Here is a 20459-nt window from a genome sequence, read left to right as displayed (position 1 = left end):
CCAAAACTAGCAGAGCCAAGGTCTGCACTGTGCCAGTCTTAAACTCTTAACCACTGAAACTCTTTCATTCATTCATTCATTCTTTATTTACATAAAATTTATTTATTTATTTGGCTGCGTCGGGTCTTAGTTGTGGCACACGAAATCTTCCTTGTGGCACGCGGGGTATTTTGGTGTGGTGTGCGGGCTCTAGAGGGAGAGGGCTGAGTTGCCCCACAGCATGTAGGATCTTAGTTCCCTGACCAGGGATCAAACCCCCGTCCCCTGCATTGGAAGGCGGATCCTTAACCACTGGACCACCAGGGAAGTGCCCACCATTGAATCTCTTGACCAGTGTTTGGCCTTCCTCAACCATAACCAGGCCAGCTCTAGACCCAAACTTTAATTTTCACTTACAGTTCGAGTGTGTCAGAGGTTTGGCTCAGAAAATGGTACTTCTAACACGGGTGGCCAGAATGGTGAAAGGACTTGCGATTATGATTTGAAGAAAACAGGCCATTTTGTCTGGTCAAGAGGAGAGGTTGTTGTGTGGTCTCAAGGGCTAGAAGTGGCACAGGGAGTGGGAGCCCAGCTAGCCAGCTTTCAGCTCAAGGAGAGAGCTTTCTAACCGCCAGAGGTGCTGGAGGATGGGGTGGGCTACTTCCAGAGGAAGTGAACTGCCTGACCAGGGAGGTGTTCTGGCCTCCATTCCATAGAGAGAAAATCCGAACATTGGCTGGCAGTTACCGGACACCTCTTATATGCCAGGCACTTTCCATTACACTTTTGTCTTTCATCCTATCAACCACGTGTGGATTATTCCCATTATAGACAAGGGACAGCCTCAGAGAACCGAAAGGCCCAAGATCACAGAACGAGTCGGGGGCAGGGCAAGGATTTGTGATCAGCCTTCCCAAGCCCCCGTCCTTCCTATTACACTGTCTCCCTGTTCAGAGAGCTGTATGTACTTCTTGGATGATGGCTCAATCCAGACTTCAGCCCCACCCATGAGAGAATAAAGACCAGGCAGAGAGAAAGCCCGGTTACCAGTCCTGACACATGCAGGCTGAGTCAGACTGAAATGATCTGGCAAAGGTCCTGGCTCCAGAGACCCCCCCCCACCAAGCTGTTATTCATCCTTCCAGCTTCCTAAAGTCTTTCCCAGTTATTTCTCAATGGCCAGAGCGGGTGAGCGGCTTCCACTCCCTGTTTCCATCTGGAACTGGGCTTGGAGTGGCCTTATAAAGGCTCCGGCGTAATGCCTTTGTTGCAGACTTGGCCTGTGGGCCAAGAGTTAAGAATCGGTTTTACATGTTTTAAGTGGCTGGAAAAAAATCAAAAGATTTTTTTTCTTTGGCTGCATTGCGCAGCATGCGAGATCTTAGTTCCCTGACCAGGGACCTCGCCCCCCTGCAGTGGAAGCACCGAGTCTTAACCACTGGACTGCCAGGGAAGCCCCAAAAGAACATTTTATCACAGGTAAAAATCATGAAAAGCCAGTGTTCATAAATAATTTGTTTACATTTTGTTTATGTAAGGCCCCTTTCAAGAAGGGTGGAAGTGAGTAGTTGTGACAGAGCATATGGCTCACAAGCCTAAAAAACGTACCATCCGGCCCTTTAAGAAAAGTTCACAAACTAGTACACAGGACATATGTACAAGGGGACATACAGAGATGTCCTCTGCAGTGTTGTTTATAACAGTAAACCAATGGCCACCAATAAATTAATAAACAAATAAATTGTGGCCCATTCATACCACACGTGCCTCTCCACCCTTCCACAACAGAAAATCCACGAGGAAAGCAGTTTGTTTTATTCAGTTGTATTCTTAGTCCCTAGAACAGTGCTGGGCATGGGTTTAAACATGATTACATCTCAAAACCCATACTGAGTGAAAGGAACTTACTTTCATGTGACACATCATTTACAAAGATTTAAAAACTCAAGACAATACTATATTTTGTAGTAAAAGTATAAAAACATAAACTGGAAGGATACCCACTGAATTCATCAGAGTGGCTGCCTTTAGGGAGGGAGGGAGGAGGCCTGGGGAAGGAAGATGGGCTTTTAACTTATGTGTCATGTTTTATCTTGCATGAAAAAACTTGACACGATAACAAAAGGTTGATATTTATTAAAATTGGGTGGAAAGTACATGGGTGTTTCTTATGTTATTCTTTGTCCTTCTCTGTAGTTTTCTAATTAAAAAACAAACCTGGAAGGTAGAGAACACAGGGAACTCTCCAAGCATAAAGATGACACTGAACTTCTCCAGGAAAAGAAAGCTAAGCCAGTGGCGATGAATTACAAGAAACTTTCAGACCGTGAGCAGACAGAAAAATGGTCTATAGACTCAAGGTGGTTGAGAACCAGGAAATCATGACAAATGACCCCAACTCTGTGTAACAGGATGATAGACTCTCCAATCCATTACCAACCAGGAAAGGGTATGGGGCACTTTGGGCTGGGTGCTGACTTTAAGATGTGTCATTGGGAATAATAATAATTACAACTAATTATCACACACTCAAAAAGAAAGTCATTTTAGAGGTCAGGTAAAGTGGTCATGGGCCAGAAGGACAGCCATGTAGGGACAAAAACCAACCAACCAACCAACAAACCAACCAACCAGATAACAGAGCCACAGACTGAGGCTGGGAGAAGGCTGCACAGCCTACAGAACATGACCTGAACTTGGTATCACGTAGGCCAGTGTTCACGTCCCACCTAAGCCTGTCCTCACACCCCGGAAGGGGCACAGAGGGGTGCTCACCGTTAGTCCCCATCCTTCCTGGAAGGGAATTAAAGATCTCCTATTAGGGGCTTTCCTGGTGGTGCAGTGGTTGAGAATCTGCCTGCCAATGGAGGGGACATGGGTTCGAGTCGTGGTCTGGGAAGATCCCACATACCGTGGAGCAACTAGGCCCGTGCGCCACAACTAGTGAGCCTGCACGTCTGGAGCCTGTGCTCCGCAACAAGAGAGGCCACGATAGTGAGAGGCCCGCGCACCGCGATGAAGAGTGGCCCCCGCTTGCCGCAACTAGAGAAAGCCCTCGCACAGAAACGAAGACCCAACACAGCCAAAAATAAATAAATAAATTAAAAAAAAAGATCTGTTAGATTTTTGAATTGACCTGTAAAATGGGGAAAAGATTGAATCCTTTAAAAAAAAATAATGGAAAGTTTGGATGCTGGAATAATAACATCTTCCACAAAGATCAAAGGGGGAGCTTGGGAAAAAAAGTGCCGTTTCACAAAGCAGACTTTCAAGAGTTTCACTAGGTACTTCCATGGTGGTGCAGTGGTTTAGAATCTGCCTGCTAATGCAGGGGACATGGGTTTGAGCCCTGGTCCGGGAAGGTCCCACATGCCGCGGAGCAACTAAGCCTGTGCGCCACAATGACTGAGCCTGCGCTCTAGAGCCCGTGAGCCACAACTATTGAGCCCATGTGCCACAGCTACTGAAGCTCACGCACCTAGAGCCCGTGCTCCGCAACAAGAGAAGCCACCGCAACAAGAAGCCCGCGCACCACCACGAAGAGTAGCCCCGGCTCGCTGCAACTAGAGAAAGCTCGTGCCACAATGAAGACCCAATGCAGCCAAAAAAAAAAAAAAGTTTCACTACCTGGCAGCAGCTTAAAGGAGGTGGGAAAACCACATCACGTGACCAAGGCTGCGGTGGGATCAGAAACCAAAGCAAGGCCAGTCTAGAACATGCCTTTGCTCAAGTTAGGGCTGTCGGGGTATGAAAATCAGCAGCTGGTGATGCACACATGATGTACCTTTGCTAACAAACAAGACGTTAACCAGCTCGGCGTGCCAGGTACTGGGCAAGGCCCTGGGGGGACAGAAGTGCCTCACGCTCTTTAAGGAGTTATCATCTAGTTGGGAGGATAAGGCTTTCACAGCGACAACCTCCTAAGAGAATCTGATCATCCAGTGAGTGGTTCAGACGCCAGGGAGTTGAATCACTGTGAGGCAGGATGCCTGGAAGATGTGTGGCAATCAGCAGAGCGAGAGCTGGCCAGGAGAGGGAATGCAGCTGAGGAGAGGCAGAGACCCACGAGGCATCGTTCTGATAGCAGAGCTCGCTCGGCAGGAACGAAGGGTGCGTGTACGGCGACGCCCCAGGTGCCAACCAGAAAGCATCAGTGACGCGAAGGACCCACTGTGGGGAGCGCCGCTGGCAGTGGCTGGGAGACTTACAGAGACCCTGGCAGGTGCATTTTCCCACCACGTGCAGCTGGAGGAGGTGGGCTGGGGGTCCACAGGGAGCCCCTCTCGCCTGACTCCTGCTCTGCTCTCAGGAAGGAGCCCAGCCCCCACTCCCTAAGGCCCACTGGGCAGAACCCTGCTCTCCACCTGCTGCAGCCTTGCTGGAGACCCTCCTCTCCCCTGCGAACCTCACCTGAGGGTCAGACTCGCACCTTGTGTTTGATCCATTGGAAGCCTAGATTCCCAGGTTTGGAGCCAGGAGGTCACTGAGTCTAATCATTTATTTGGCAGATATGGGAAAGCAGCCTGAGAAATTTGGAGAGCTGCCAGTTATTCGAGAGCCAGTTAGCTATGAAAGAGTAAACCCAGGCCCTCTGATCCCAGACCAGAGTCTCTCCACCCAGCCCTCGGCCTCCTGTTCATCTACAGCTGCTTCGGGTCCTCGGGTCATGCCTGGGGTTAGCACTCCCAGGCCAGAAAAAGATCTGGGCCTGTTAACAGTTGCACATGTGAGAGTGAGATAAGAGTAATTAACTGATGCACAAAGAGTCCTGGAGAACTTTTTATTGTTTAAAAATCACAACTGAAGCTTCAAAAAACATACAACCTAACACGTCCCAATTGCAGTGCCCTCCTCCCTGGAGGAGAGCACAGGGCTAGTCCCTCCCATCCTGCTGCCCACACTGCTAGCCAGGACCCTGCCCTGGGGAGGCTGCCTGCTCGCCCTCCTGCCCACGTGTGCTACGTCACTGGCTGGGGAGGGGCCCTGGGATGAGGTGGGGGTGACTGGCTCCCTGCACGCCTCACCCCCTGCACATATGCAGTCTGTGTGCAGCGTGTGGGAAAAGAGGCCGGTTCCCTGGGCAGGGGACCCCCAACGGGGAAGGATAAAGAGCCAGTCCCCACTCACCCACCCCTCCCCAGCCCCCCAGCTCAAGGAAAGCTGTCATCATCGTCTTCCGCCATCTCCTTGGCAAACTCCAAATCCTGTTGCTCCCGCTCCCGCCGCTCCTGGGGAAAGAGGGGGCGAGGGCCGGGCTGCTGAGGCCAGGTCGGGCTCTCTCACTCCATCTCCACCCAGGGCCAGAGACTGCCCAAGCTTCGGAGTTGCCCCAGCCCTTCCAGAAACCTCCCCTCTCCCCTTTCTATAGGGAAGTCTGATCTTTCAGTCTTACCCAAAGCACAGGGCAGCTTACCTCCGCAGACTCCAAGTCCTTGTTGTACGATTTGGGAGGAAACCTCATGGCCTGAAGCACAACAGAGAGAGGAACAAGGTGAAGAGGAGGCATCAATGTAACACCCGCTCGTCGTGCTCCCGCGTGCCAGGCGCCAGGGTATGCGCGGGACAGGTGATCACTCCCTAGCTCAGTCCAGTGGGGGAGCCAGGCATGGAGACTAATTCATCACTACAACACCACGGGATAAGTGCTGAAGATGGAGAATTAGAAGAAGCCAGAGGTATAAATGATCAACCCTCTTGATCGGGCCGGGAGAGGGACTGGCAGTGAGAAGGAAGAGGAAGAATGGACGGGCTGTGGGAGTGGAGGAAAGGCGCTGCAGGCAGAGGATCCAGGGTGTGAGCGGGCCCGGCCTGAGTTCAGTGGGGCCAACTGGGGTGGAGGGGAGGGGTCGGCGGAGAGGTCCTGGGGGGGCAGGCCAGGGACGCAGGGGACCAGATCACAAAGGGCCTTTCCTGTCTAGCAGAGCACAGCGTTTGCCTGGTTTTAAGTGAAGCTAGAGCCCTGGTTTCCTGGGGGAAGAGAGCAGGAAAAAAATCGGCAGCCCAACGTACCAGCACTTAACCCAGCTCCTGACACAGGGTAAGAGCTTAAGAGCCTTTTGTGGGAGGAGGTGGCAGCCCTACCTTTTACACAGTTCAGACTTCGCTAGGTGCCCCCAAGACAGTGATTTCATGTAATCCCGTCAACCCTGCGAAGCAGGCAGGGCAGGTAATACCTCATTATCAGCTTCACAGAAGGAGAAACAGGCTCAGAGAAGGTAAATGACTCAAACTTGGAACCAAATCCAGAACACTGCACTCTGAATCCCTGTCTGATCCTCCCTGGCAACCAGACCCCTGAAGAGCAAAGGGAAGGTGTTGTGGTCCCACAAGCAAAGTCCTTTGCCCCTTCTGGACCCCCAGTGATTTTACAGAGATCGTCTGGGAACTGCGCCCCAAACCAAGCCAGTCTTCCCTGAGGAACCCGTGGGTGTGGAGGGAGGCATGTTGCTGCCCAGCATCGCCTCTGCAGCCCAGGGCTCCGCACCTTGACAGACATGTTGTGAATATCCAGGCAGAAGGAGATGCGCTGGTGGAAGGCGAGCTGGGGCTCACGGGTGGAATAGATATCAATCATCTCCTTGGACTGGACGTAGCCCTTCTCGTGGTTAATGCTGGCCTCAATGACGCCATCCCGGATGGCCTGCAGGCCCCAAACGGGAGGAAGAGTCACCAGAAAGTCCATCTTCGAAGTCCTAGAACATCTTGTCCCACCTCTTTGTCCTCCTGATCTCTCACACACTCACTTGCGTACACACACCCTCTCTCTCTCTATGGCAACTTCCTGGCTTCACTGCAAGACGGGCACTCCCTGAAGACTAGGCCACTGCTTTAGCCATTCCCCTCCTTGGTCAACCTCCTCCCATCCCCATCCCTGAAATAAGGCAGGAAGGTGACAACCGCGGTCCCTGAGCCAGGCCCACCTTGGCAACAATGAACTCTGCATCCTCTGGGCTATCCAGCTGCAGCTTCTGGGCGATGTCCGCCAGGGAGATTCGGGAATAGGAGAGGCTGATCATGCGCACACCTGGGAGAGGAAGGTGCGGTGGGGAAGATGGGGTGGGCACAGACCCTTCACCCACCCGGGCGCCCACAGGGTTGTCCCTGCCCCCGGAGAAGCCCAGTCCGGGTCCTGCTCTGCCAGGGGCCCCTCAGACCCTGCTCCACACCTGTCTTGATGACGTTGTGTCGTAGTCGGATGATGAGGGTGTAGGTCCCATCTGCCTGAAACTTCTCCCCAAACTGATCCAGGACCTGGTTGAACTTGGCCAGGTTTCCCGTCCTGACAGCTGCAGTGGGGAGAGGAGTGGATCAGACGCTGCACAGGGTGCACACAAAAAAGGGGCCACAGTGCCAGGGGTCCAGCAAGCTCTGGGAGGGGACCAGCCCTTACCCTGGGTCAGAAGGAAGTAAGGCATGAGTGAGCGCTTGAGGGACGGTTGACGGAACTGCAGCCGGTCCGGGATCTCCCCCAGCAGCAGCTCCACCACGATCAGAAGCTTGTGCACCTGGCAGAGTGTGACACAGGAACACAGTGGGCAGGGAGCCCCGCCGGGTGGGAGAAGAGAACGAAATGGGGCTTCAACTCAGCCAGACACACATGGAAAGAGGGAACGTGGCACTGGGACCAGGCCCACAGGGAGAGGGAAAAAATCCTGAAGCTGTGCTGGGCGTGGAATTGAAGCTCTGCCTTGGGAGACAGGCCTTGTGAGCTTCTGACCCTTTGGCCACACCAGGCCCTCAGCTGCATTTCATCTGGCCAATCGGTGCACAGCGCCCTGAAACGGCAAAGTTCTAAAGGACAGGCAGATGGGTAGGTTCTATGGCTCAGAAATGTTGAGGAAGTGGGGCCGAGAGGCCCAGGCAGTGGAATGTGAGTCACAGCCGAAGATGCTGGTGGGGAGGTGAACTACGTGTAAAATTAGTTATCTGGGTAGAGCCAGAAGCTCAGGGCCTGCAGAACCTCAGCGAGCGAGCCGGCTGGCTGGAAAATGGGGCCCCTCCTCCTCCAAATACCACTGTGGGTACTTCCTCCTGTGGATTCAGCACCGCGCAAGGACGACTACGGTGGAGGGATGATGCCCAGCAGTTACAGAGCCTCCCACCAGGCAGGAGGGACAGGAGCAGACAGCTAAACCACGTGACAGCAAGTGTCACGATGGAGGCAAGGGGTTAAAACAGGTGGTGGCTGATGGTGCCCACCCCTGGGCAAGGACCCTAAGCTCCTCCACACACACCCACGAGGCTGCCCTGTCCCTTGGCTCTCGGCGTACCCCACGAGTGAGGGCAAAGCCATGCCGACGGCAGAAGTTAACACATGCCTTAAAGATTCTGATGAAGCAGAAAAGGAGGGAGGACGTTTCAGCCCAGGGAACAGGTTGGAGAAGAGGCCGGCATCCTGGAGGGGGTGTGTGTGGGGCCACCTGGAGAGATGAGCGGGGGCCCGTCCGGGGACATGCGGTTTTGAATGCCAGGCTGAGTCCTGAGTTTGGAGACAGAACTAGCTAGCCTGTACTTGCCAGCTAGGAAACGCCGAGCAACTGAGTCTTTGGTTTCCACCTCCCTAAAATGGGCATAACAACAACAATACCTGGCTTGCCTACTTCACAAGACTTAGAATACTCTACTGGGCAGGCAATGGGGAGAAATGCGAGCTTCCTGGGCCAGGCAGACGGGCCCGGAGCTCCGCTTAGTTAGGCAGCTGTGCGGAAGCTGGGCTGGTGGAGGGGAGGATGGCGACCAGCAGGGTCAGTGGCTTGAACAAGGGCACTGGTGACATCAGAGAGATCAATACAAAAGCCATGGAGGCAAATCAACAGACGACTCAGCGATGGTGGGGGGGGGGTGCGGGGGGAGGAGTCCAAGATGGCCCGGAGGCTCCTATCTGGATCAGGAGGGCAGGAGCAAGGACTGGGGAGGGGTGCCCAGAAGGGCCTGTCTGGACAAGCTGAGGCTGAGGAGTCAGGCAGTCTCTACACAGAGATGCGTGGTGGGAAGTCGGATTTGCAGGTCTGGCTTCATGAAAGGGGTCAGAACTTGTATTATGGGCTGAACTGTGAACCCTCAAATTCATATGCTGAAGCCCTAACCCCCTAGTACCTCAGAATGTGACTGGATTTGGAGACAGAGCCGTTGAAGAGGTAATTAAGGTAAAATGAGGTCATATGAGTGGGCCCTAATTCAATATGACTGGGGTTCTTATAAGAAGGATTAGGATTCAGACGTGCACAGAGGGGAGACCATTTGAAGACGTCAGAAGATGGCCAACTACAAGCAAAAGAGAAGCCCTCGAGGGCTTCCCTGGTGGTGCAGTGGTTGAGAATCCGCCTGCCGATGCAGGGGACACGGGTTCGTGCCCTGGTCTGGGAAGATCCCACATGCCGCGGAGCGGCTGGGCCTGTGAGCCATGGTCGCTGAGCCTGTGCGTCCGGAGCCTGTGTTACGCAGCGGCACAGGTCACAGCAGTGAGAGGCCCGTGTACCGCAAAAAAAAAAAAAAGAAGCCCTCGAAAGAACCCGGCCATGCTGACATCCTGATCTTGGACTTCTTGCCTCCAAACCTGTGATGAAATAAATTTCTATTGTTTAAGACACCCAGTCTTGTAATAGCAACCCGAGCAGATTAAGACAGTTCATAATGGACTTTGGTGAAGCATCATGGAGGTCACAGCTGAGCCATGAAGGCAAATGAGATCACCCAAGGCGAGAATGTGGATTTTCCACGGATGGATACACTGTCAACATGCTCCGTTTTGGACTCCAAGTTAAATTCGATGTCTCTCTTTACGCTTTCTCACTCTCCCTGTTTCTACTTAACGCTGGCTCCTCCACGTGGGCCCTCGATCCCATTCCTCCCACCTTGTTCAAGGCCTTGGCCCACCGCCCATTTGCTGAAGTCTCTCTGGGTGGCAAGTTCCCCAACTCTGCCCCTTACCCTCTCAGGCAACCCTCCCACCTCCTTCCTGGCCCCCTGGCCAACAGTCTACAGGCCAAAGACCGCACTCCAGCGCCCTCTGATCCTTCTTCCGGCGACCTGGCTCCACCACAGAAAACTGTGAAACCTTATCCATCCATAGCAAAATCTGGTCTGGAAACACTGCTTTACCCCACGAGACCTCTCCCTGGTGCACGACGCAGCCTTTATGTCAATTACCTGTATTTTTAGTGAATTTTCGAAGAAGGCTTAGTGTGTGTCCTACGTTGTAAAAGCAATCTCACATCGTGCAGTGTACCCCATGTGTCGGAAAAGCCATTCCTTTCTATGAAAATTCTACCCATCTTTCAAAACCCAGATCAAATTTAACTATTTAAGATTACTGTTTGACCACAACTGAATCTGCCGTTCTCTGAACTTCTGAACTGAAACAAAAGCAACCTCCCACCACACTGAGCTAGTCACTGCCCGTGCTCACCCTGCTCTCTTTCAAGGGCACTAGGAGGTGGACGTGTTAACATGAGAGCAGAGGTTTGTAGCTGGGAAAGCTGGGTCCTAATCCTGGCTACCAGGCTCTGTGCCTTTGCACAGGCCCTCAGCCTTCTGAGCCAATGCTCCTGCTCTCTCTCCAAGGGCGAGCACCACCTCTTCTTCTACTCTTCTATCCCTCATAGTGCCCAGCGTCAAGGTCAGCACTCCAAAAACTACCTGGTGACTGACGGCTTTGCCACGGCCAAGGTTTACCTCCACCTGAGTCAGCCAGCCTTAGGGAGAGCTCTGGGTTCCCTGGCCACAGACAACACTGCTCCCGAAGGGGCATGTGAGGGACCAGGTAAGAGCCTGGCGTTTATCAACACAATCCAGGCCCTCACCTGGAATGACTATAGGGGGTTCTGGGGAATCAGGAATTTTCTAAACCTACGTACCAGGGAGAATATGGGAACGTAACTGCCAGACGTGCTTGTAGCGTCTGCCTAACGTGCCCTGAACAGTGTCACGTGCAAACGACATGCGATGCCACCTTTAGGGTAAGAAGATTAAGGACCTCCTGGGCCCCTCAGATAGGGAAACGGCACTAACATGGTATCAGACAAGTAAGGGGGTCAACAGGGTGAGAACTGCTGCTCACCGTCTGTTTGAAGCCGACAGCTGTGTGCTGAGGGGCCTTGCGAAGGGCATTGGTCATTGTCCTCCGGGCCTCTGAGTACTCCAGCTGGATGGCTTTGATGCGCCCTGGGTGTGGAGAAGAAGAGAACTGATCAAGAGGATGGTGTGATCCAAACTCCGGCCCCCCGCAAACCAGAGTGCCAAATGGGCACTCTTATGCACCAAGGGCACCACCTTCTTAGCACATTTGCACCGACTGAGCCCGAGACACCTTCCGGCTGGGGGGCGGGCCCTGCTCACCTGTATAGTAGAGGTACCTTGCCCACTCGTTGTTGCTGGCCTGCTCGGGGAACACAGACTTGGACACCAGCTTCTCGGCCTGGTCGTACAAGCTGTAGTGAAGGTAGTTCCGCAGCAGGAGGTTCAGCAGTGTGGCCTGCCCGTCCGCGTCATGCCGCAGGGTGGCGGTCCGGAGCCGAGCGTGCAAGAAGCTTCCAGAAGGAAAGAAACGGGAGGTCAAAGCCTTCACGTGACAACTCTCCAAGCTGCCTCTGACCGCTCCATTCTCTCTCAATTCCTAAAAAAAGTGACTCAAACTGCTTTTCTGGTTATTCACTGAACACTCAACCAATGAAGCACCAGTCCAGGTGCACAAAAGGACAGAACTCTGCTCAGGGGGCAGACAGACAGCCATCACGGTGAGTAAGCGTACCACGCAGCTCAACGGAAGGCGGTGGGGTGACGTCGAAATCAGGGTAAGTGCGACGGGAACCGCAGGAGGAGAGGAGGATGGGGTTGCGCCTTTAAATAGCCCAGTCAGCGTAGGACTCACTGAGAAGGTAACAGCTAAGCAGAGGCTTGAAGGAGGCGGGGAGGAGAGCGTTCTCGGCCGAGGGAAGAGCGCGCTGGCGTGCCCGCGATGGAGCGAGGCGGCCAGCGTCGGGGGAGCAGTGGAAATAAAGTCAAGGAGGCAGGAACGGGGGCCAAACCCCATGGGGCCTTATAAGCTTACATCGTGAGGGCTTTGGCTTTTCCCTGAGGGAAACGGGGAGCCGCTGCAGGTTTCAAGCAGAGGAGTGAAAGGTTTTCCAGCCTGAACCTGCTTGTACCTCTGACCCACTAACGAGTCCTCCCCTGACGTGTGGTGAAGGGAAGAGCCTGGGAGACAGGACTTAACAGGCCACTGGTCGTCTCCGTTTCCTCATCTAGTCTCAGCCTCGCTCTCAAACCCTCGCACAGCTCAGGGCGTGTTAACTATTACCCCCACTTCCTGCTGGGCACGTTACATCTCCCAGCCCACAGCCCCCTGCAAGTCCACAGCTCTGTGGTAGTGCCTGACCATGTCTCTGACCCCACGGGCCACAGGCCAGCCCGCCGGCCACAGTACCTGCGCACCACATCCAGCTTGTCCAGGAACTCATAGACCCGGGCATGGTAATAGTAACACTTTGCGGCCACAAGGTCCAGGGCCCGGCGGTTCTGAGTGCTGATCTTCTGCATTAGGTCATCAGAGATCTTCTGTGCCTGGGGAGGCAGCCAAAAGAGAATCAAGCGTCAGTGTTTCAAAAAGTTAAACACGGAGCCAGCAATTCCCCTCCTAGGCATACGTCCAAGAGAACTGGAAACATACGTTCACATAAAAGCTTGCACATGAACATTCGTATCAGCATTATTCACAATAACCAAAACGTGGAAACAACCCAAGTGCCCATCACCCAATGAATGGATAAACAAAATGTGGTATATCTATATGATGGAATTTTACTCAGCCACAAAAAGAACAGAGTACAGATATATGCCACAACATGGACAAACTTAGAAAACATCATGCTACAGAAAAAAGCCAGACACAAAAGGCACATATTATATAATTCCATTTAGATAAAATGCCCAGAATAGGAAAATCCACGGGACACAAAATATTAATAGATGACTGGGCTGCGGTGAGGGAAGAACAGGGAGTGACTACAGATAGGTACGGCGCGTTTTGGTGGGGGCAGTGATTAAACTGGTCTGGAATTCGATAGTGAGGGCGGTTGCACAACCTTGTGAATATACCAAAAACCACTGAGTTGTACACTTTCAAGGGAGGGAATTATTTCTAAAAACCAACCAAACAAAAGCCAACCAGTGGTAGAGCAAGGAAAAAACAAAACAGAGGACTGAGGAGACCCGTCATTTTTTGGGCGTGCTCTTGGGACAGTAGCTAAGCCTGACAAAGGAGCTGGCCCCGGTTGGAAGGCGTGGTGGAAGAGTGGTATCCAAAACGGAGTCTTCCAGTTTCATAATAATAGCTACCATTTATTAAAATGTTGTGAATGCTTACACGTGCAGATCACTGTGCTAAGTATTTTTAAAAGATATTATTTTATTTAATACAAACAATAATCTTTTAAGGTGGGCAGTGTGTCTCATTTTACACACAGCTAGGAGAAATTAATTTGCCTAAGGTACAAATGGGATTTGAACCCAGGTATTTCTGTCTCCAGGTCTACTCTTCTCAAAAGCATCCACCATACTGGGATCACGCCACAGACGGGTACAGAGTGACCACTGCCAGCCCTTTCCCAGAGCCTGAGCAGGAGCTGAGGGGTCTTCCCCGGATGCGGGGCTGGGTGCATTCCCACACGGGGGAAGAGCCTGGGGGACAGTTAATAACCCAGCGATTGTCTATTTCTTCACTAGAGGCACTCTCCCCCACTAAGCCCACACCCCGCCTGGGGCGCGTCAGTCACTCGCACCGGCCCTGGCTACCTCTTTGTAGCTCTTGCTGTTCATCAGGAAGATGACCACGAGGAGCTGGAGGTAGGCTTCCACTTCAGGCAGGAGGGGAGCCGACGCAGCTTTTCCTGTTCGGGGACGGAACTGCAAATCGGCTTCTGTGTCCATGGGCTGGAGAGGACATGAGTTACCGTGGAAGAGCTCAGTCAGATCAGTCAACCAAGAATTTATTAAGCACTCACTATGTATTTCAACAAATATTTAATAAGTGTCTACTACACGCCAAGATTTTTCTAGGTGCTGGGGATACAGAAATAAAGATGACAGTCTCTTTCTGAAGGCAGTCAAGGAGGCTGGCAATACAATAAATTCAGAAAAGGGTTACAGGAGTGTAACATCCTTACAGAGTATAATGTGGACCGAAAGGATGACGTAAGGACCCCTCAGAGAGCCTACAGTCTAAGTCGAGATTAAACCACCATACTTGGAACCACTGCGAATTCTATCAGGCAGGGTTAATAAAGGGATACAATTCTAGAGATGAGATCAAGAATAATGAGACAGGGTGTTCCCTGGTGGTCTAGTGGTTGGGATTCTGGGCTTTCACTGCCGTGGCCTGGGTTCAGTCCCCGGTTGGGGAACTGAGTCCTGCAAGTCGTGCGGCGTGGCCAAAATTAAAAAAAAAAAAAAAAAAAAGAATAATGAAACAAACAAAAAAAATTTTTTTTTTGGTGGGAACAAAGGAATTTTGGGGGAAACTGACATATACATAGTACTTACCTTCAGATCTAGTCACCAAAACTGGAATAATGTGTAATAGATCAAAAGACGATCATGGTGGGTTACTTTAGAGATGTAAAGGTTAAAAAACATTCCAGGTGGGGTTGGGAGAGGGTGCTTTTCCTTTTTCCCAGACAGTAAAGTCTTCACTGTCCACCTCAAGGATTCTTTGAGTTTTTACATCTATGAAGCAGACTGTAAGCATCCAGGATTTTAGGGAGATAAAGGTGGCTGAAGGGCCAGTGAGGTTGGAGAGGGGGCAGGACCCAAACTGTATCATGGATGATAAGGGGAGTTTTACAGCCAGAAAGGAAAAGGAGACGTTCCTCCTGGCACGGAGACCGCAACCACCAGCAAACTAACTTCATCAACATGCGCTCTGTGCCGCACCCTGTTCTAAGAGCTTTCCCCCTCCTCCTCGCCCCCCCCAAATCTGTTCATCACATTTACCAAGAGAAAAAAATGAGGTCCAAGGAGGTTAGGTCATTTGCCCAAGTCCCACAGATACCAAATGGTAGCGTTTGGATTCAAATTCAACACCCCCTCCAAAATCTGTGCTCTCAACCACTGTTCTTTTGTTCCTTTTTTTCTTGCTTTTTTTTTTTTTTGGCCGGACCACGTGGCACGTGGGAGCTGTGGGATCTTAGTGCCCCAATCAGGGATGGAAGCGAGGAATCTTAACCACTGGACCCGCCAGGGAAGTCCCTTAACCACTGTTCTATACATCCATCATGGTGAAGCTTTGGAGGCAAAAAGGCGGTGGAATAGGCCCCCTGTTGGGGGTGCTGGGAAATGAGTGTGGCTGGAAGGGTCCTGATTCCTGGCTCTTCTTCCTGACTCAGAAGAATGACTCTAGGCTTCCCTGGTGGTGCAGTGGTTGAGAGTCCGCCTGCTGATGCAGGGGACACGGGTTCGTGCCCCGGTCCGGGAAGATCCCACATGCCGCGGAGCGGCTGGGCCCGTGAGCCATGGCCGCTGAGCCTGCGCGTCCGGAGCCTGTGCTCCGCAACGGGAGAGACCACAGCAGTGAGAGGCCCGCGTACCGCAAAAAAAAAAAAAAGAATGACTCTACAGGGCAGAAGGACGGTCGCCTTGTTAGAGGGCAAATGAGTATCAAGAGGGGCTGTCTTGCTTCATGACTCTGCTATGGCAGGTAACAAGACAGGTCTCCAGGATAGGAAACAGTTACACAGGGTGGAATGTGTGTGTCAAGCCAAGCCTGCACCCTTCACGCTGGCCTGACTCACTTACCTCTTCCAGGAAGGGTAGCAAGAAGTCTCGAGTGGCATTGTTGGAGGTGAAAAAGCCATGCACAGCCTTGTACAGAACGTAGTGGTTGAGGCGGCGTGACGTGGAAGGCAGCATCCGCAGGGCCCGCAGCACGAACCGAGGCTCCTTGCCTGAGACTGCCTTCTCCAGCTGTTTCACGTGCTCCTTGATGTCTGTGGAGGACGAGGGGAGAAAAATGTTAATTCCAACTCCTACTCCCCCCCACCCCCCGGCCACTCCAGCCCAGCAGTCCTAGGGAGCCTCTTACAAATGGCAGGATGTGGCCAATCACCGCTTTTGCCCTAAGAGCAATAGTTATGGATGCCATACATTGATTTTAAGACATAACCAAGAGACAAAGAAAAATAAAGCCGGGGTAGGGCAAGGAGTAGAGGGTGACAGAAAAAAGAAAAAAACAATGAAAACCAAAAACACATGGAGATTTAGCATATCTTCAAATAGGAAGAGATGTCTCAAATCCTTCTGAGAACCGTAAACAGAAGAAAAATATCTGCAACACATGTGACCAGAGATTCATATTCCTTTTCTACAAGGAGCTTGTATAAAGGATTAAAATAAATAAAAATGGGCTTCCCTGGTGGCGCGGTGGTTGGGAGACCGCCTGCCGATGCAGGGGACACGGGTTTGTGCCCTGGTCTGGAAAGATCCCACATGCCGCAGAGCGGCTGGGCCCATGAGCCATGGCAACTGAGCCTGCGCGTCCGGAGCCTGTGATCCGCAACAGAAGAGGTCACGGCAGTGAGAGGCCCGCTTACAGCAAAAAAAAATTAAAAAAAATAAAATAAAATAAAATAAAAAATAAATAAAAATGAACATGAATGGACAATACAAAAAGAGGAACGACAAATAACAGACGTGAAAAGTATATTTCACTAGTATTCAAATAACCACAAGGGAAAACATTTTTCAATTACCATTCTAGTGGTATTTAAAAATGATAACATAGAGTACAGGGGTGAGCAAGACACTTCTGCTCGTATAATGTATATCAGTTCAGTTTTTCTGGACAGTATCTACCAAAAACCTTAAAAACAAACGTAAATACCCTTTCAATTCAGGGATATCTAATGAAGAAATAATTATAGAGGTAGATCAAAAACTTGGAAACAGAGATGATGGTTGCAAAGCTATTTGTAACAGAGAAAAATAGAAACAACTTAAATATCCAGAAATAAGGGAATGCAATCAATTGGTAGTTTCTCAGTTACCTTTGTATTTTTAGCATCGGGTGCCAGGGTCACATTAACGATATAATAGTAATAACAGCTAATATTTATGGAGGATTTTACTATGTTTTCATCATGTATTAGGCACAGTTGTAAACATTTTAATCTTCACAACAACCCAATTAAGTAGGTACTATTACTTTCATTTATAGAGATAAGGAAACTAATCCCAGAGCGTACATTCTTAGCCATTATGTCAGTTATTCAATAAATGTTTCTGGAATACATTGAATGCTTTATGGACATGTTACATGAAAACACACAAAATCATCTGTATTTAGTTATGCCTTGTTCCAAACTGTATACATAAACTTGATCTCAATTATGGGAGAGTAGCTCAAAAATTCAGAGGAAATAATGTTAACCACGGTTGTTTTTTTTTTCCCCCTGCTACTTTAGACCTCTCATATTAAAACGTTTATAAGAAACATATGTATATACCCAGTAGGTAATGCTGAATGGCACCTTTGCCACTGGTTGACTATCGTTATTTTATGTAAAAGGATCTTTATTAGATACTGAGCCTGCTATCCAACTTCAGAGTAGAAGCTGAGGCAGTCAACACTATCACATCCTCAAAGCACCACCCAGGAGCCTAACTTTGCTTATTTCAATGTTTCCGAGCTAGTTTCTCGTGCAGTTAAGTAGAGAGAAAACCCGATAAACAGTCCGGTCCTACGTGATCCAGAACCAGAAAAGAGCACCAGGGTCACAGTGGGAAGCTCTCACTCTACCCACTCCAAATGTGGACAGGATGCTCTAAGCAGGAAAAGTGAAATATGAACTTGGAGGAACAAGAGGATGATGGGAAACAGGGAACAGGCACCTAGGAGAAAAGAAATGGGAGTGGTATATAGTTTACGTGGAAGGTGAACATGAGGAACTGAAACAAACATCCGACACCTAAAAAGGTGAAGTGTGTAATGTGTTTAAACTCTTTAGAAACAGAGTAGGAGTAAGGGCTTGCAGGGAAAGAAAAAGAGCAATGGGATCATTTGGGCATCTCAAGTACAGCAACAAGGAAGCAAGATACTAGGGAGAAAGGGCTCTTTGAGGGGAGTTTGCTAAAGGTAGTTAAGACAACAGAAACCATTCTTAAAATGCAGGGGCCAGTATTTGGCGTCATTCTGACCCCTTTCAAACATAAATACAGACACCGGTTTTTAGAGAGATCAATCGTGCACTGGGGTCACTAGAATCAGTCCGGTGGGATGTAAATAGAGTAATAAGGTAAAAGGAGAGAACTCAGAAGAGAAAGTCTATGGGCCCAGTGAGACCTACTTCTAGATGCAATCCCCGGTGCGGGGTGGGGGGTGCGAAGGGAGGAGTCCTGAGCCTAGAGAGAATGTTCAGTTATCCGGGCTGGGGTCGGGAGTGTCAGGGTAGTGGGGGCAGGCATTTGGGGGTGATCCCAAGGAACCCTCAAGTCAAGGTGGTGGAGGCTGCGCTGGGATCCCAAGGAGAGGGTGGATCACCGCGGCGCTGTCACCCGTGATAATGGCACGTCCCCGGCCCGGGCTGTCTTACCCTCCAAGGTGACGGTGTCCAGCTCTCGTTGGGAGTGCTCAGCCGCCGCAGCCGCCGCCTTGCCATCGGTTTCGCCAGTTGATCCGCCACCCGCCGCCGCCTCCTCTTTCATCTCCACATCCTGGGGCGCCGGGGGCGCCGGGGGTTCTTGTTCCCCTCCTCCGGGCGGCGGCTTCGCCTTGTCCGCGCCGCGGCGCCGCGCCGAGCCCTCCTGCTTCATGGCGCCCGGGGTCGCGGCCTAGTCCGGGGACCGAGGCCGGGGCCTCGCGTGAACCCTCGCACCGGAGACCAGGAACCGAGCCGGGCCTGCACACGAGCGCGGACTCGCGTCGGGCCGCACGATGACGGAGCACCTGCAAACCCCTTCCCGGCGCTGGGCCTTCTGGGAAACGCCAGGCCGGGCTGGCCGATGGCCGAGTCATCAAAGGGGGAAAAAAGTCAACCGCCGAGATGCAGGATGGAGGCGGATCTTCGCAGAAAGAGCGGGGAGGAGCCTTTATGAGTTTGCGGGGCTTGCTTTGGAGGGCTCCAGTGTGTTGATTTTTTTTCTTGCGCCTCTCGGGTGCATTTCCGTATATGTCCACAAGAGGTCACCTCAGGCTCCAACTGGGTTACCGCGGGCTCTAAGAGCACCCCACCCCGCGTGGAGTGGGTAGGGCCTATCGGAACGCAGGGCGTGATGACGCCACGAGTTGCTGGGCGGGTTTCGTGCCTAAACTCGCTCAATTTGCGCCCGGCAAGGGGTCACTTTTGATATCCACGAGGCTGGTCCTCAACCGCCGCCCAAAGGGATGTGGAGCTAGGTTGTTGGGCTTAAAATAAAACCAAACTGAAGACAAGGAGGAACCCTATGGGATTCAGACTTCCTTGTCCGAGTTTAGCTCGTGCTGAAAATAAGGCATAAAATCTCTGCAGCCTGGGAGTGCGGATGGGGGCAGAGTGCATTTGTGTGTGATTACTTAAGTTTAATAAAATTTAGGGGTCCACTCTGTGAGGCCCAGGGCTAGCACATTCAGGGGGAGGGGTGGTAAAAAAAAACAGCGCCAGAATGTAGTCTGCTGGAAGCTTTGCTCTGGGCTGCTGTGTATTGTGAGGCCGGAGGAAAGAGAGAGGCTTCAGGGGGTACGTTGAGGCGCCTCTATGCATCCAGACAGACACTGTAGTGAAATGGGGGAACAGAATAATAGTACACCTAAGGAGCACCTAAGAATCCTCCAAGGGAAGGAAATTGGACCTGAAACCCTGTCCACTTATTTTTCATAGGAATCCTCCAGCGATTCTGCAGGAGGAGGATACAGGTTCCAATTTCTTAAGACACAAAACAAAAACTCCCTTCCTATCTTGGAACTTTTATCTCTTCCATAAATGGAAGTTTTAAGTTTTAGACCAGGTCAGACCCTGCAAGATAACCTAGCCCTGTTGTAAGGTCCTAGAGGGCAGAGAATATGTTTCGACTATATTCTCCTTTATATTTATACAGAGAGAGGGTATTCTTTGTATTCCTCCTTTTACACTATTGCAGCGAATAGCTCCTTGCACTAAACAGCCACTTGCTCAATGGAAAAGTGTATGCTCCAGTTTTAGGGAAAAATGCCTGACCAATTCCTCCCTAACTGTCCCCCTGCCCCCTAGGACTGGGAGAAGGATAACAGGACTTTTGAATCATCACTGGAATAAACTCATGAAAATCTCTTCTTTGTAACACCATATCTATAACTGAAGGTGGGCATGAGAATGGTAAAGGAAGAAAACTGACAGGTTTTGTTGTTCATCTTTATGAGGTTACCCTTCTGGATAGTTAGGGTGTTAGCTCACTTCATTGTTAAGTTTACATCACAAGGGAAAAACAATCAAGTCAGCAGATAACTACCCAGTATGTCCTTGAGCAATATAGTGAGG

At 51.1% G+C, this 20459-nt stretch overlaps 1 protein-coding gene across 1 annotated transcript; it reads right to left on the bottom strand.

The window, feature by feature from the left end:
* Positions 1 to 4745: 4745 nt before the first annotated feature.
* On the bottom strand, positions 4746 to 18954 carry PSMD3 (proteasome 26S subunit, non-ATPase 3). Its single transcript, XM_082604667.1, has 12 exons — positions 18561 to 18954; positions 15769 to 15959; positions 13771 to 13908; positions 12404 to 12540; positions 11317 to 11507; positions 11039 to 11142; positions 7370 to 7484; positions 7146 to 7265; positions 6900 to 7003; positions 6464 to 6619; positions 5393 to 5443; positions 4746 to 5207 (listed from the first exon to the last, which is right to left on the bottom strand). Exons 1-12 carry the CDS (start codon positions 18778 to 18780, stop codon positions 5130 to 5132), a joined length of 1605 nt encoding a protein of 534 aa, XP_082460793.1. The 5' UTR covers positions 18781 to 18954; the 3' UTR covers positions 4746 to 5129.
* Positions 18955 to 20459: the final 1505 nt, after the last annotated feature.

This window comes from Mesoplodon mirus (genome assembly GCF_964341445.2).
Source record: "Mesoplodon mirus genome assembly, chromosome: 18".
In the NCBI taxonomy this organism is placed as follows: Eukaryota; Metazoa; Chordata; class Mammalia; order Artiodactyla; family Ziphiidae; genus Mesoplodon; species Mesoplodon mirus.
This window is presented reverse-complemented; position numbering and strand designations above follow the sequence as displayed.

Bases quoted from the DNA above. Each gene is read 5' to 3' on its own strand.
- PSMD3 (XM_082604667.1), bottom strand. From the start codon at position 18,780: ATGAAGCAGGAGGGCTCGGCGCGGCGCCGCGGCGCGGACAAGGCGAAG. The intron at 13,909-15,768 runs GTAAGTGAGTCA...TGTCCTCTCCAG, and splicing joins TGCTACCCTTCCTGGAAGAG to CCCATGGACACAGAAGCCGA. The intron at 11,143-11,316 runs GTGAGCAGGGCC...CTCCACACCCAG, and splicing joins AAGGTACCTCTACTATACAG to GGCGCATCAAAGCCATCCAG.